The 12,812-nt window shown below is 62.7% G+C and overlaps 7 protein-coding genes across 7 annotated transcripts; 3 read left to right on the top strand and 4 right to left on the bottom strand.

The window, feature by feature from the left end:
- Nucleotides 1-17: 17 nt before the first annotated feature.
- Nucleotides 18-1,415, bottom strand: rrp8 (Ribosomal RNA-processing protein 8; the record flags this gene model as incomplete). Its single annotated transcript, XM_062767372.1, has 2 exons — nucleotides 18-701; nucleotides 759-1,415. 2 exons carry the CDS (start codon nucleotides 1,413-1,415, stop codon nucleotides 18-20), a joined length of 1,341 nt encoding a protein of 446 aa, XP_062623356.1.
- Nucleotides 1,416-1,581: 166 nt separating this feature from the next.
- On the top strand, nucleotides 1,582-2,729 carry sap62 (Pre-mRNA-splicing factor sap62). Its single transcript, XM_062767371.1, has 6 exons — nucleotides 1,582-1,668; nucleotides 1,799-1,825; nucleotides 1,879-1,972; nucleotides 2,040-2,248; nucleotides 2,367-2,530; nucleotides 2,574-2,729. Exons 1-6 carry the CDS (start codon nucleotides 1,665-1,667, stop codon nucleotides 2,712-2,714), a joined length of 639 nt encoding a protein of 212 aa, XP_062623355.1. The 5' UTR covers nucleotides 1,582-1,664; the 3' UTR covers nucleotides 2,715-2,729.
- Nucleotides 2,730-3,244: 515 nt separating this feature from the next.
- Nucleotides 3,245-3,469, bottom strand: LOC62_01G000912 (uncharacterized protein; the record flags this gene model as incomplete). The annotated part of the gene is made up of 1 exon (XM_062767370.1): nucleotides 3,245-3,469. One exon carries the CDS (start codon nucleotides 3,467-3,469, stop codon nucleotides 3,245-3,247), a length of 225 nt encoding a protein of 74 aa, XP_062623354.1.
- Nucleotides 3,470-4,340: 871 nt separating this feature from the next.
- Nucleotides 4,341-4,699, top strand: LOC62_01G000911 (uncharacterized protein; the record flags this gene model as incomplete). Its single annotated transcript, XM_062767369.1, has 4 exons — nucleotides 4,341-4,392; nucleotides 4,444-4,550; nucleotides 4,588-4,626; nucleotides 4,682-4,699. The coding sequence occupies 4 exons, from the start codon at nucleotides 4,341-4,343 to the stop codon at nucleotides 4,697-4,699; spliced, it is 216 nt and encodes a 71-aa protein (XP_062623353.1).
- Nucleotides 4,700-5,047: 348 nt separating this feature from the next.
- Nucleotides 5,048-6,176, bottom strand: UBE2D4 (Ubiquitin-conjugating enzyme E2 D4; the record flags this gene model as incomplete). Its single annotated transcript, XM_062767368.1, has 6 exons — nucleotides 5,048-5,411; nucleotides 5,527-5,696; nucleotides 5,766-5,773; nucleotides 5,813-5,883; nucleotides 5,936-6,090; nucleotides 6,150-6,176. The coding sequence occupies 6 exons, from the start codon at nucleotides 6,174-6,176 to the stop codon at nucleotides 5,048-5,050; spliced, it is 795 nt and encodes a 264-aa protein (XP_062623352.1).
- Nucleotides 6,177-6,489: 313 nt separating this feature from the next.
- LOC62_01G000909 (uncharacterized protein) lies at nucleotides 6,490-7,188 on the top strand (the record flags this gene model as incomplete). The annotated part of the gene is made up of 1 exon (XM_062767367.1): nucleotides 6,490-7,188. One exon carries the CDS (start codon nucleotides 6,490-6,492, stop codon nucleotides 7,186-7,188), a length of 699 nt encoding a protein of 232 aa, XP_062623351.1.
- Nucleotides 7,189-7,195: 7 nt separating this feature from the next.
- Cyth3 (Cytohesin-3) lies at nucleotides 7,196-12,454 on the bottom strand. Its single transcript, XM_062767366.1, has 4 exons — nucleotides 10,252-12,454; nucleotides 9,003-10,213; nucleotides 7,956-8,962; nucleotides 7,196-7,909 (listed from the first exon to the last, which is right to left on the bottom strand). Exons 1-4 carry the CDS (start codon nucleotides 11,903-11,905, stop codon nucleotides 7,273-7,275), a joined length of 4,509 nt encoding a protein of 1,502 aa, XP_062623350.1. The 5' UTR covers nucleotides 11,906-12,454; the 3' UTR covers nucleotides 7,196-7,272.
- Nucleotides 12,455-12,812: the final 358 nt, after the last annotated feature.

Here is a 12,812-nt window from a genome sequence, read left to right as displayed (position 1 = left end):
GTAGATCAAGACGCGTGCTACCTCTTCTTGTAGACGCATGCACGGAGAATGTCCTCGCCGGCAGCGACGCGCTCTGTCCAGCCGGCCTCGCCGCGCGCCGGGCCGAGCGGCACGGCCGCCGTCTTGGTGAAGCGGAAGAGCGTAAAGTGGGTACTGGGCTCCTCCTGGCTCTCAAGCGTCAAGCCAAAGCTCTCAACCACAGCGACGAACTCGTCCGTGGAGACAAAGCGCGAGGTCACCTCGGCGATGTGGAACGCGCCCCCTTGCTTGAGGATACGTGCGGCCTCGTAGATGCCTCCGACCCAGTTGGTGCCCATGAGCGAGAGGCAGCAGACGACGGCGTCGACGACCTCCGCCGCGGCGGGGTCGCGCTTCTTGCTCTTCTTCGGCTGGGGCTCGGCTGCCAGCCCGCCCGGGCGGCCAGGCAGCGGCACGCGCGTGAGGAAGTCGCACTCGACGACCCACCCGTCCGTGCCCTTTCCACTGCGCTCCTCGTCGGCGCCAGCAACGCCAGAGTCGCCCACGAGGTCGTACGACAGCACGACCTTGCCCTGCGGCACGAGCGCGCGTGCCAGTCCGGCGTCACCACACCCGAGGTCGGCGATCACGGAGGCCTTCGGCAGCGGGGCGAGCAAAGCGATGATGTGCGGGAGGGGAGGGGAGGGCCAGCCTGCCGTGAGCGCGCGGTGCGTGTTGTGGTACTGCGCCGCGTGTCAGTTTGGCAGAGGAGAAGGGAAGGAGGAGGAGGAGCCACTCACGTCCGCGAAGATCTTGGGGTCCTTCGCCATCATGGCCACTGCGTCGTCTGACCTCGTGCTATACAGCTGCTCGTTGATCCACCGGAACCGTGCGCCCTCGAGCTTGGCCTTCATCGCGCGCTGCATGTCGGTCAGGTTGTCGTCCGCGGCCGAGGCGACTTCGGGGAGGGGGAGCTCGACGGGTGCCGGGCGGTTGGGGTTGGCCTTGGGCTTTGGCTTGTCGCCCTTGGGCTTTGGCTTGTCGCCCTCGGGCTTCTGCTTGCCGCCGTCGTGCTTCGCCTTCTTGGCCTTGGGCGAGGCGTCGGGCTTGGGCTGCTGCTGCTTCTGCTTGGGCTGTTGTTGTTGCTTTGGCTGCGGCTTGGCCTGCTTCGCCGGCTGCTGCTGCTGCTTGCCCCCCTTCGCCCCCTTGCCCTTCTTCGCCCCCTGTCCGAGCCCCTCGGCCCCCTGCTTCTCCTTGACCTCGCCGCGGTCGACGCGGCTCATGAGCTTCTCGAGGTTGACCTGCGTCGCGCGCAGCTGGTCGGCCTTGCCGTCGCCGAGGGACGGGCGCTTGCGTTTCCCGCCGGCGGCCTTGGTGGCCGGCGATCCGCCAAACGAGAGCGGGCGCGATGGGCCGGCTGGTGCGCCAGAGTCGAAGGCCGAGGCGAAGAGCGACATTGTGTGTGTGGGTGGTGTGATGGGCAAGAGCTGGACCGCGACGTTGAACGTTGATCATCAGACCTGCCTGCCGCCGCCGAAATCTTGACGACTGTGGGGCCCAAACCTGGTGCCACAAGGTTTTTAATCCCGCTACACCTGGGCTTGCCACTCAACGCTCCTGGCTCGAAGTCAACTTCGATCACCGACCTCGCTGCACTTTCGACTTTGTCACAACAAAACAGCTGCGCGAGTAGCTACTAATCCATCATGGGTGAGTGGGAATGGGACACCTGGTACGAGGCAATGCTAACGCCCTACAGACTACCAGGTACGTTTGCGAGCTCGCCCCGCCCAGAGCTATCCATGTCCCAAGGCCCGCTGACACAAACAGAATCGCGCAGGTGCCAACAAGGGCAGCGGTGGTGTCGGTGAGTACATTCAGCTAGACCATCCGCTACGCAGCGCAGTGCTGAAATTACAGCCGGCGGATCGGAGACGGCAGTGGACCGGCGCGAGCGTCTGCGCAAGCTCGCGCTCGAGACGATCGACCTGGCCAAGGACCCGTATATCCTGAGGTGAGTAGGCGGGGCCTTGAGCCGCACACGCGCTGTCGGCGTGCGGACATTGCTGACACCGCACCAGGACCCACCTCGGCACCCTCGAGTGCCGCCTCTGCCTCACGCTCCACGTCAACGAGGGCTCGTACCTCGCCCACACGCAGGGCAAGAAGCACCAGACCAACCTCGCCCGCCGTGCCGCGCGCGACAACCATGAGCAGCTCATGCTCGAGGCGCCCAAGGCTATGCCTAGTACGGTGCGGAAGAAGGTGTTTGTGAAGATTGGACGGCCAGGTGGGTAGTGTGGGGTGTGGCGTGGATGTCGCTGTACTGTCGCTGACCCCATGTGCCCGATGGTTTATCTCCTGCCTCTCTCTCTCCGCCATGTTCTCTCCCATGAACCCACCCGCAGGCTACAAGATCGTCAAGATCCGCGACCCCGTCACCCAGCAGCTCGGCCTCCTGTTCACCGTCTCCCTGCCCGAGATCAAGCAGGGCGAGCGCCCTCGGCGGCGGTTCATGTCTGCGTTCGAGCAGAAGCGCGAGATTCCCAACCGCGCGCTGCAGTACTTGGTGGTGAGTTGCATACGGCACCATCGTTTCCCAGCTCACACTCCAGATCGCTGCCGAGCCCTACGAGACCATTGCGTTCGCCATTCCTGCCAAGGACATGACGGACGAGGACGAGGACCCCGAGACGACATGGGAGCACTGGGACCCAGACGAGAAGGTGTACAGCTGCCAGTTCTTGTTCAAGTAGGGTGGAGAAAGGGGGTGAGCGGGGGAGGGTGGGGAGTGGAGTCGCTTTCAGCATAGGAGAGAGTAGCTAGAATGGGTGGCCGTGGCCCGGATTGGTCAGGCCTGGACGCCGGCGGCGAGCAGCAGACCCGCTCCGCCGCGCACCGACACGCACCCGCCGACGGCGTGAAAAGTCGGTTTATCAGATGCATTGTATCAGTATCGCGCTGTCCATGTCCCCGCAGCGCAGTGTGTAGCCCCGTGCAGCCTCCTCGGCGCCGGCACCGACCAGCCGGGGCCGATAAAAGCCCGCTGGGTCCACACGTCAGCGGCACACGACCTCCACGCTGATAGGGTTATCGCACCACCCAACCCTGACCAACCAGGCAACCAGTGGCACTGCCAACAACGATATTACATCTCGTGTACAACGGAGGGGGGCGGGGCGGGGCACGGCAAGGGAGCGCCGGGGCGTACAATATGGATGCGGATGAGGTGGATTGGGTGGGAGGGTCACACGGTCGTGTGGTCGTGTGCTCGTCACGCGATTGATTACGGCTTCGGCGCAGCGGCGCGCGGAACTCTAGGCACAGGCAGCGGCGCCTGCACAATGGCCTCGACGACGAGCGCGTGCGCCGCCGGCGTGTGGTTGAGCAGGTCGGTGCGCGTCGCGCGGAGGACGGTGCCGTCGTCCTTCTGGATGGCGAGCGTCTGCGGGTCGGCGACGTGCAGCGTCGAGCCGCGGCGCGGCGGGGGCGGGGCTTGCGTTGTTGCCATGGTCGTTGGGCCTCGGGGTGCGTTTTCGCGCCGCCAGTGTCCCGTTTTATGCGTTTTTAAGCGTCGGTGTGCTGTTTTCTGGGTGGATGCGAGCTCGCCGCATCCGTTGCTTAGTGGGCGATGTTGCGACGTGGGCCGGCATGTTGTTGCCAAGGTGGTACTGGAGGAGGAAGGTGGGTGTCGAGCAGGTCACGTGACGATGGACCCCATTTGTTGTGAGGGTGGGTGTCGAGTAGCAGATTACCAGTGATGGCCCTGCGCCCTGCGCCTGGGTGACGATAACCGTGCTTGACTTTTTCCTGGCGTCGCACGCACACGGCACAATACACCGTGCAAGATGCCACCACCACCGCCTCCTTCTGACCATGCACATGTACATGCACACCTGTCCAAGCCAGGCCTCCTGTCCGAGGCACGCACGTTGCCCATAAGCCCACCCATACCCCGAAACGAGATCCGACCTAGCCTCAAGTGTCAACCCCCGACGCACGCAGCGCGACCGACGCAGCGTTAATTGCCTCGCGTCGAAAATAGAACAGAAGGAAAGACAATAACAAGGACGCGCGGGCGTGCCATGGTGGCTGCGCTTGCCCGCTCCTCTTGCCCCCTCGCTGCCCCCTGCAGCGGTGCATCGGTTTCCTCGGCTGTGTCGTCGGCCCAGCGTGCGTGCCAGCTCGCGCCAGCTGCAAGCGGCAGGCAGCCCTGTCACTCACTGCACGCTGTCCCGAAATATACCTGTGACGGTTATCGCGCGTGCCCATGTGCCGTCGGAGGGGGGTACTAAAGCTCGCTCGCGATGGCGATCGCAGCCTTGCCCTTTCCTCGCCACTGACACTTCCACCACCACCACCGCAAACACCAGCACACCACCATGCCCGCTGACTCGCCCGTTGTTGCCCAGCCCGGCGCCCAGAAGGCCATGAGTGCGTGGCAGCTCCGACACGCTGTTAACCCACTGACTGACACGCGCCCAGCCCCCGCCAACGCCGAGCCTGCCCCGCTCGCCCCCGCCCCGGCCAAGCAGTCCCTCCTCCGCCTCCGCGGCGGTATCGGCCCCTGCTGCGCCATCATTGACGGCTGTGTAGGTCCGCCACACCGCGAGGCCGCTGACTCCCCAGCTCTGCTGCTGTGCCCTCGAGGAGTGCTGCTGCTGTGGCGTGAGTGCACGCGCCAACGTCGACGTCGACGCGACTTTACTGACCCCGGCCCCAGCTCGCCGAGCTCTGCTAAGCCACGCGCCACGTCCCTACCCGTTCTATCTTCACGCGATGCCCAGCCCAGTCCGGCCCGCGCCTATAAACACGATGCAGCACAATGAAAAACCCCTACATGCAATGGTCGTGGTGTCGTGTCATACAATAAGAGTTGGGTGGTGGACGTGGCCGTCGCGCTTGTGGCGATCGATGGGTGTGTGGGTGTGTGCGTATGTGCTCTACTACTATACTCGCGCCTTCTCCGCCGCTGTGCCGCCATGCCGTCTCCCCCACCTCGCTCCGTCTCTACCTCGCGCTCTACTGCTCCGCTCTTCAGCCAAACACGTTCTTGGCTGTCTCGGCTTTGCGGCGCTCCGCTCGGCGTCTAGTCATCCACAACAATGACCTCACCCGAGCCACCGGCCTCTCCACCTCCGCCGCCGCTATCGCTCGCCACGCGGGCACGCTTCGACCTGCGCGGCGGCTGCTCGGCGGCATTCCCATTTGTCGAGCTCTCGCCAAGAACCTCGACGTCATCATCGTCGTCGGATAACAGGTCGATGGCATTGTTGAGCCCCGACCCGCGGTCCTCACGGCGGCGCACGCCGGTAACCGCGCGCGGCGGCGTGGCTGATCTTGAGCTCGTCCCGGCGCGCGACACGGCACCTCGTGGTCCACGCGCCGATGCGGGGCGCGTCGGTGGTGGTGGTGCTGCCGGCTCGGGTTCAGAACTCTTGGGCAGAGCGTACCTTTTGTGCGTCAGCACGGTCCCCCGGCGCGGGCCCGCCCAGGCAATGTTTACCCGCCAAAGTTGGCGAGCTGCTTCTGCGTGGCGCTGGACGGTAGTCACTCTTTCCAACTCACAGTTTGACCCATTCGCGTGCCGTCTCGTCGTGCTTTTTGCGATTTCTCTTGTACTCTTGTGCAATGGCCGGCACGAGCGGGTCGCCGGGGTTGGGGTCGGTGAGGAGCGACGAGAGGGAGAGGACGACCTTGTAGAGGGACAGCGCGGGCGACCAGGCCGTTTTGAGGAGCTGCGGCGGGTATGAGCAGTGCGTCGGCAGGCCGGCCAAACCGTCTCGTCTCGCCAATGACAAACTTACATCAAGACCTGGCTGTCAGCGGTGCCTCGGCTTGATTCAAAACTCACAAATGACACCCGTCGACGCAATGTTGCAGTGGTACACCTTGGTGAGGAACTGGAGCTGGGGCGGGGAGAATCTATCGGCCGGCGTCAGCGCCGCCGCCAGCATCACCGACACTCTATGCTCACGGGTAATCGTCCGGCACGCGCACATCGACCTCGAACACGCCGCCCTCGTACGGCGATCCCGCGGGGCCGGGGAGCACGGCGCGCCACTGGAAGATGTTGGACTCGTTGGGCGCGAGCTTGATATCGCCGAGGTTCTCGCGCGCGAGGTCGGTGATCTGGGCGGGGGGGTTGGTGAGCGGTGGCAACGGCGGCGTTTGGGTGCGGGCGGGCTCACCTCCTTGCGTATGCGCTTGGCCGCCATCTGTGCATGCGTGAGCTTGGAACCAACGAAGTCGTGATTCAAGCTCACTGTATTGGTGGCCCCGCCTTGGGCCCACCGAGATGCCATGCTGCTACTGAGGGCTCGCTGATGATATATGTAAGAAGAGTTGCAAGTCGAGGAAGACTTGACACGGCCGGCCGGTTGACTGTAATCGGCGCAAATACGTCCTGGCACGGGGGCAAATGGGTGCCGCTGGCTGGTGGCGATTAGTGCGGGGCCCAGGCGCCGAGTGTGCGACCTCCACTTGCTTGACCAACCCTCCCTGTCGCTCAACCACCACCAACAGTACGCCATGTACGTCGGCCACTTTGCCCTCGGCCTGCTTCTCGCCTCGCTCTTCCCTGCCGTCCCGCCAGCAGCGAGCATAGTCGGCTCGACATGGCTCGACCTGATCAACGGCGTGTCCACCATGGTGGGCGTGAACCGCGTCGCGCCAAACCTCTCCGCCGGCCCGTTCCTCTTCTTCGACCTCGTCTTCATCGACTGGGACCATAGCCTGCTCATGGCCGTCGTGCTGTCGCTTATCTGGGCGGGGTTCTACGCCAGGAATGGAGCGACCGCCGCGGCTGTCGCGTTCGTGGCGAGCTTCGCCCACTGGGCATGTGATCTGCCCTTCCACAACGGCGACCTCGCTGCATACCCCCACTCTGTGGAGCACTACGGCTGGGGCTGGTGGGGAAGGTATCTCACCTACGCTTGGCTCCTGGAGGGTGCATTCAGCGCCTTGTGTATTGCCCTCGCGTACGGCCTGTTTGCCCGCCGCGGCGTCGATATCACGCGCGCCGTCGTCACTTGCGTCATCCTCTTCCTCAACCTCTCCCCATGGACATCGCCAATGTACTACATCGCCCAGGCGGGCCACCCCGCCGACTACCTCCTTCACGGGGCCGCCGTCACCCTCGGCTTCGCCATCCCTGGCTATATCCTCGGCAGCATGGTCAAGAACGCAGAAGCGCGCGCTGTCAAGTCCGCATCACGTAAAGCTAATTAGCAGTAGTATCCACAATGCCTTCATGCTTCCTATGCTATTAAACAACAGTTTATAACCAGTATTGATCGGAACTCTTCTTCCCTCTCACAGTCTGCGGTCGTGCATCATCGCCTTGAGGCCCGCAGACCGTAAGGGTGGCTGTTGCGGCTGGCGGAGCCCTCCGGGCTCGGTCCCGCTCTGCAGGAGCTCCAGCACTCCGGGCAGGAGGCTGTTTTGCCGACAAACAAGGATGAGCTCCTTGCCAGTCTGTACCTCCACCATGCCGCTCTGGCGGTCACCGTGGTGCCCGCGTGTTGGGTGTAATGGGCCGAGAACAGCCTCCTCGTTGGCCGCCTTGGCCGCATACGCGATACTCACGCTGCCCGCTCGGGCTGTGCGAGATGGCGTGTTGGTGCCCGAGGCTGTGGGCTTGGCTGAGGCGGACTTGTCCTCTGGTGCAATAAGAGCATCGCGCAGGACGTGGAGGCTGACTGCCTCGGCCGCACGACGGGTACGCGCCGCAACGCTGTTGCCATCCCCGGCCTGTTTGGCCTCGGTCATGAATTGCACTTGACGAGTGAGCATGGTTGCCCAGCGCTGGTGCGTCGCCGCGTCCGCAACCGAGAAGCAGTACTTGCGCTTCAGGCCCAGATGCGACAGGAACGACACTTGGAACGTGTGGCGCATGAACGCCCTCTCCACGTGGAACGTCCTGGTGTTGCCAATGTCGGCGTAGTATGCGCTGCAAGCTGTCAGAGAGCCATCTTACCCCATAGGGTTCGACTTACGCAGTAGTGCCAATGCGGTCAAACAGGAGCGACTTTGTGCCAAGCGATACGCCCCTGACAGTGAACGATTCCTCGTGCGACGAGGCAAAGTTGAGAACAGGAGGGTTGAACTCGAGACCCTCGCCCAAGAGCCTGATCTTGAGCGCCGGGTCGGGCTTGGGAATCGTGATGTAGATTGGCTCAGACCACTCGCCGAAGGTAAGCTTGGTAGGAATTTGTGGCTTGGTGACAGAAACCTCTCGGCGGAGGTAGGTCTCGTGCGCAGCCAATGCTTGAACCAACTTGCTTCCCCGGATCGACGTGTAAATGTCCTCCAGGTACGCTTCTGACACAAGGCCGCGAGGGTCCTTGGTCTTGAACGCGGTGACAAAGGTGTCCTTGGAGATCGCGTGGTTGGGGAAAGCAAAGCCAAATGTCGAGTAAAGCATGTCGTTTAGTTCCAAGATGGCGAGGACGAGATCACCAGCGAGGGCCTCGTCATATGACACAAAGTGCTGGTTCGCCTTGTAGTAGCCTTTGGCAAAGCCGCGCAGGAGAGCCTCGGCCGCCGCTATGTCGGTGGGGAGCCGGAGGCTGAGGAGGAACATGCGCAGCGCGTCGTCGATGGGCACCTCGTCAAAGTGGAACCGATCCATGAACGCCCGTAACAGCTTCTCGTCTGTGGCAAGCAGGTTGCCGATCTGTGTCTTGTCCAGATCAGTCGTCTTGAAGAGCAGGTTTGCGAGCGTCGCAGAGTCGACCCTGGGGTTACTTCGCTCCACAAGCTGTCGCACTGCCTGCACAGGGTCCTCTGCAAACTGCTTGATAAACTGTTGCACTGCAGGGTGTTGCGGTGGCTCGGTGGTGGGCTCTTCGGTGATGCCGCTAACCACTAGCTTGTCCAAGCTTACAATCGACTTGACAACAAACTTCATGTCCAGGTTGGCAGTCGGGTGACCTGAAGGCATCAACGGCTTGGCGATGACGAGGATGTCGTTGAAGAGCAGGAGGTACCGGTCTTTGACAGTCTGATAGTGTCAGTACTTTTCTTGGCTTAGCGCAGCTTACGTTGACGTTGACCACCTGCAGCACTTGCTGCGCAAGCAGAAGCTTCCTTGGCGGATCATCAAGCAAGTTGGCCTGGTTGGGATCCTGGGCCGACGAAGCAAGCAGGTTGTCCATACGGTGGAGGACATCTGTAGAGGTTTGCGAGAGGCCAGGAGGGGCGACCAGGTGTCCTGTAGGCTCGACAATTGTAGCAGCGTTTGACGATGTAACTTCGATCGGCGGTGGCGGTGCTCTACGCCTGTTCGTCATGAACTGTGAGCCAGATTCCTGCTGGCCTGCACGGCTGGTGGAGCGGTTGACCTCTGGAGACGCGGTGCGATCCGCCTTTGGCGTGGAGTGGACAAATGGGTCGTGATCCTCGGTCGCAGGCGTTTGGTCGACGATCCGCATCGAGCCATTGCGGTTGTCCTCACTGTGCTGGCGACTGTGATTGCCGTCCGACTGGCTTGTTCGCGAACCGCTGCCATTCGAAGAACGGGTCGAGCCTCCAAGGGTCCGCAGCCAGCCTCGCTTCGAGTCACTCCGTGTCGTCTCTGCACCCTGGGGTGACATGACACGGGACTGAGGTTCGACCGGTTGCAGGTGTCGGTGGTCATGAGCTGCTTGTTGGCCTTTCTGCTCAAAGGTGGCAATGCCCGGGAACGGCGACAGCTTCGAGTTGTGAATGCGAGGGTCGTTGGCAGTCGCTCGAGGAAGGAAGCTGACGGGTCCACTAGACAGCTGGTGCTGAATGAGAAGGTTGTTCGCGTCCTCGGCTGGGCTAGGTGACACCGCTCCGCCCTGCAGATGCCTGTCATTGTGATGCGCCGATTCGCGCACAGCACTGGGACTTCTGCTGTGACCAGTCGACGTGTCTGACGGACGCCGTCCTGGCCCACCTCCAGGAGCAAAGCCGCGCGGGCTGGTCGGCGGGCTAGTGGCCTGGCTGCTGGTCCGACTGATGCTGCCTTTGCGGATAGCGGTGATGGCGCGGCCCATCTTCGAAGACACGCTGGTTGACTTCTGAAGGTAGCGAGAGTCGACGGGCACTTCACGGTCCTCGGCGCCACCGACCTCCTCCCACGACATGGTGCTCACATCCCGCCTGTGCGTCGGAGCAGGTGCTCGCTCGTCTTCGCTGACGTCGCGGCTGCTGTCCTGAGGATCGTGATGTGAGGCGTATCCCTTGTACACTTGGGTGAGCGGGGTGCCTTCTCGGGACGGAGTAGCAGCTGGGTCGTCAGTAGTGTACACCGTGGAGACAACCCACCACGCAGCCTCTCGGTCGGGCCGTGATCTCCACCGCCATTCTCTTGCCACTGATGACTCGGGCCGCCGAAGGGATCTTGTGGGACAGCCCCGTGACTGGGGTTCCTTGAGTGCAAGTTGCTGCCCGTCGAAGTCGCATCGCTCAGCACCGACTCGCGTGCCATGACTGTCGAGCCAGACGACGTAGACTCATGAGTCTGGTGGCGAGTCTGCGTGGCAAACGGCGGCGCTGGGGGGTGCAGCTGAGTGTTGTCCGAAGTGGAGAGGAAGCCAGATTGTTGTTGTTGTCTCGCGAAGGCTCCCGTGTGACTTAGCTCCGATCCATCTTCTGGCACCGGGCTCGGTAACGTAACTTCGGGACTGGGCTCCATGATATTGTCACGGGCAGTACGGCTTGACAAACTGCGTCGAAGGTGCGATTCGTACTCGAATGCTTCGCCATCTGAGCGCTCGGTGCTGCGAGAAGGTGTGCGGTCAGGAACGGCCAAAAGTTCGTGGCCCAGTTGTCTGGGCGGCGTTGGGGCCGCAGGCATTTCTGGAGGGGGCGTTGCCAACTCTGGGCCCGGTGATCCATTCGAATCCCAGTCGTAGGTATTGTCGACAATCTTGGTAGAGAGGCCCCTTGTCCGTCGGCGCTCCACCCAGAGGTTGCGCACTTCGGCTTCCTCCTTCTGACGAGCCTGGCGACGCTCGGCGAGGCGCTCGACCATTCGTCGTCCAACTGCACTTCGCCGTTCCTCACCCATGTTGGAGGAAGACACGGTAAAGCTGCGCTGAAGACGCGGACGGGGCACATCGAAGGCTGTATCGGGGATCGGCGCAGAGGGCACAACCGCGTCGTCAACAGTGGTGGGCTTGGGTTGATCGTTGGGGAGGCCGAACATGCGCGGGACCCCAATTGTGCCCGACCGGAAGAGCGATCGCGCCGGTCCGGGCTCGGCGAGTGTGACGTCCTCATCAGAGGACAGTGGTGTTCCGACATTTGTGCTTCTCGTAGGCGTAATCGAGCTCTTGCCTCCCGTCAGCTTGTCCATCGCCTTCGCGCGCGCAGCAGCCGAGTTTGAGCGCGACAGGTTGCGCAGATCTCCTAGGGAAGGCAGCGGGCTCGGCGTGTTGCGACCAGCGCCGGTCGGCGTTGTGAGGTGAGCCGGGAACGAGCTAGGAGGCGCGGCAGGACTGATCGACGGCAGATACGACTGGGCCAGCTGATACGCAGCCCAGTCGGTGCCCGGGTTGACAGGGGATGGCTGGGCAGTGTAGAATGGCGATGCTGTAGCTGATCCGTACGTATATGGCGGAGTCGGGATGTGGTACGACGACGATGCAGAGGCTGAGCGCTGCATCGTCACCCCCACTGGAAAGTTGCTGCCTGGCGAGGGAGAGAGGAGCTCCTCGTCGCCATAATCGTTGAGTAGTCGGGTCGGGGAAGGAGTGGAATCATCCACGCCGCCAGGGTGGTCTGCCACGACAGCCACGGTCGGCGCCGCCGTCGGGGCGGTCACTGCTGGGGCTGCTGTGCCATTCTTGGGCTCTGCTTGTCGTCGACCATCTGGGGTTCGAGGGAGGGAAGCGGCGCGCTTGAGCTTTGCAATGGCCTGCGAGCGGATTTCTGCGTTGGGTGACGGTCCCGCATAATGCGCTGGCGGACTGGACATTGCAACTTGTCCAGCGTCGTCTCAAAAGTCGGGAAGCGGGCGGGACGTGATACGTGACTGACTGCGAGGGAAGGAAGGTGATGCCGAGCAACGAGGAAGGGAGGGGGTATCAAGAGCTCGACGAGTGAGTCATGAGCACTGCGCGGCCTCGGCTGGTGTAGTTTTGTCGTGACTGGTGCTGTCTGGCCGGTTAACGAGGGGGCGTGCGTGCCAAGTGGTGACGACTTCCTTGTCCACTTGACTTTTGTGTGCTGGGCAGTGCGCGTTTTGTGCTCAAAGACGAGGGGTGGGGGCGTGAGATGCGTGCGTTGTGTGGGCGTGATGCGTGTGCAGTGTGTGCAGAGTGTCGTGTGTGTAGGAGGGCGTCGAGTGTGTGTGTGTCCTGCCAGTCTATCTAGGCGAGGTTTTGAAGGCTGGACGGAAACCAAGTGATGGAGCCCGCGCGGCAGTGGATGGGGTGGGCCTGGGCTGGCTGCGGCTGGCTGGGTTGAGACCTTGGCAGTGTGTGTGCAGGAGTGGCAGAGCAGCTGCAGGCAGCCAGTTGGGCAGGAGGACGATTGTTACGAAACCAAGGAACAGATTGGGCACAATGCAAATGATGATGATTCTTTCGAGGCCTCGTTAAAGAGTCAGTCGAGCTGGTCGGTGCACGCACACCCAGGTCGGCGGCCTGATTGAGGTCGCGGCGTGACATGCAGCACCCCCTTCTCCCCTTCGATCATGTCACTCACTCACTCCACCTTTGCCGGTAACAGGCCCAAGCGCGGCAAGTTGACCTGGCTCATGGCTGGCCTGGCTGGCTGGGCTTGCTGGCTGCGGCGGCCAACTTGGCCCACCACCCTCCACCGCGGCAGCACAAGGGCAGGCAAGGCACCCGCAAAGGTAGATCCAAAGGGTGAGAGGGGCC

The sequence above is a fragment of the Vanrija pseudolonga genome, chromosome 1 (assembly GCF_020906515.1).
Source record: "Vanrija pseudolonga chromosome 1, complete sequence".
Taxonomy (NCBI): domain Eukaryota; kingdom Fungi; phylum Basidiomycota; class Tremellomycetes; order Trichosporonales; family Trichosporonaceae; genus Vanrija; species Vanrija pseudolonga.
The sequence above is the reverse complement of the archived record's forward strand: the minus strand, read 5'-3'. Positions and strand labels throughout refer to the sequence as shown.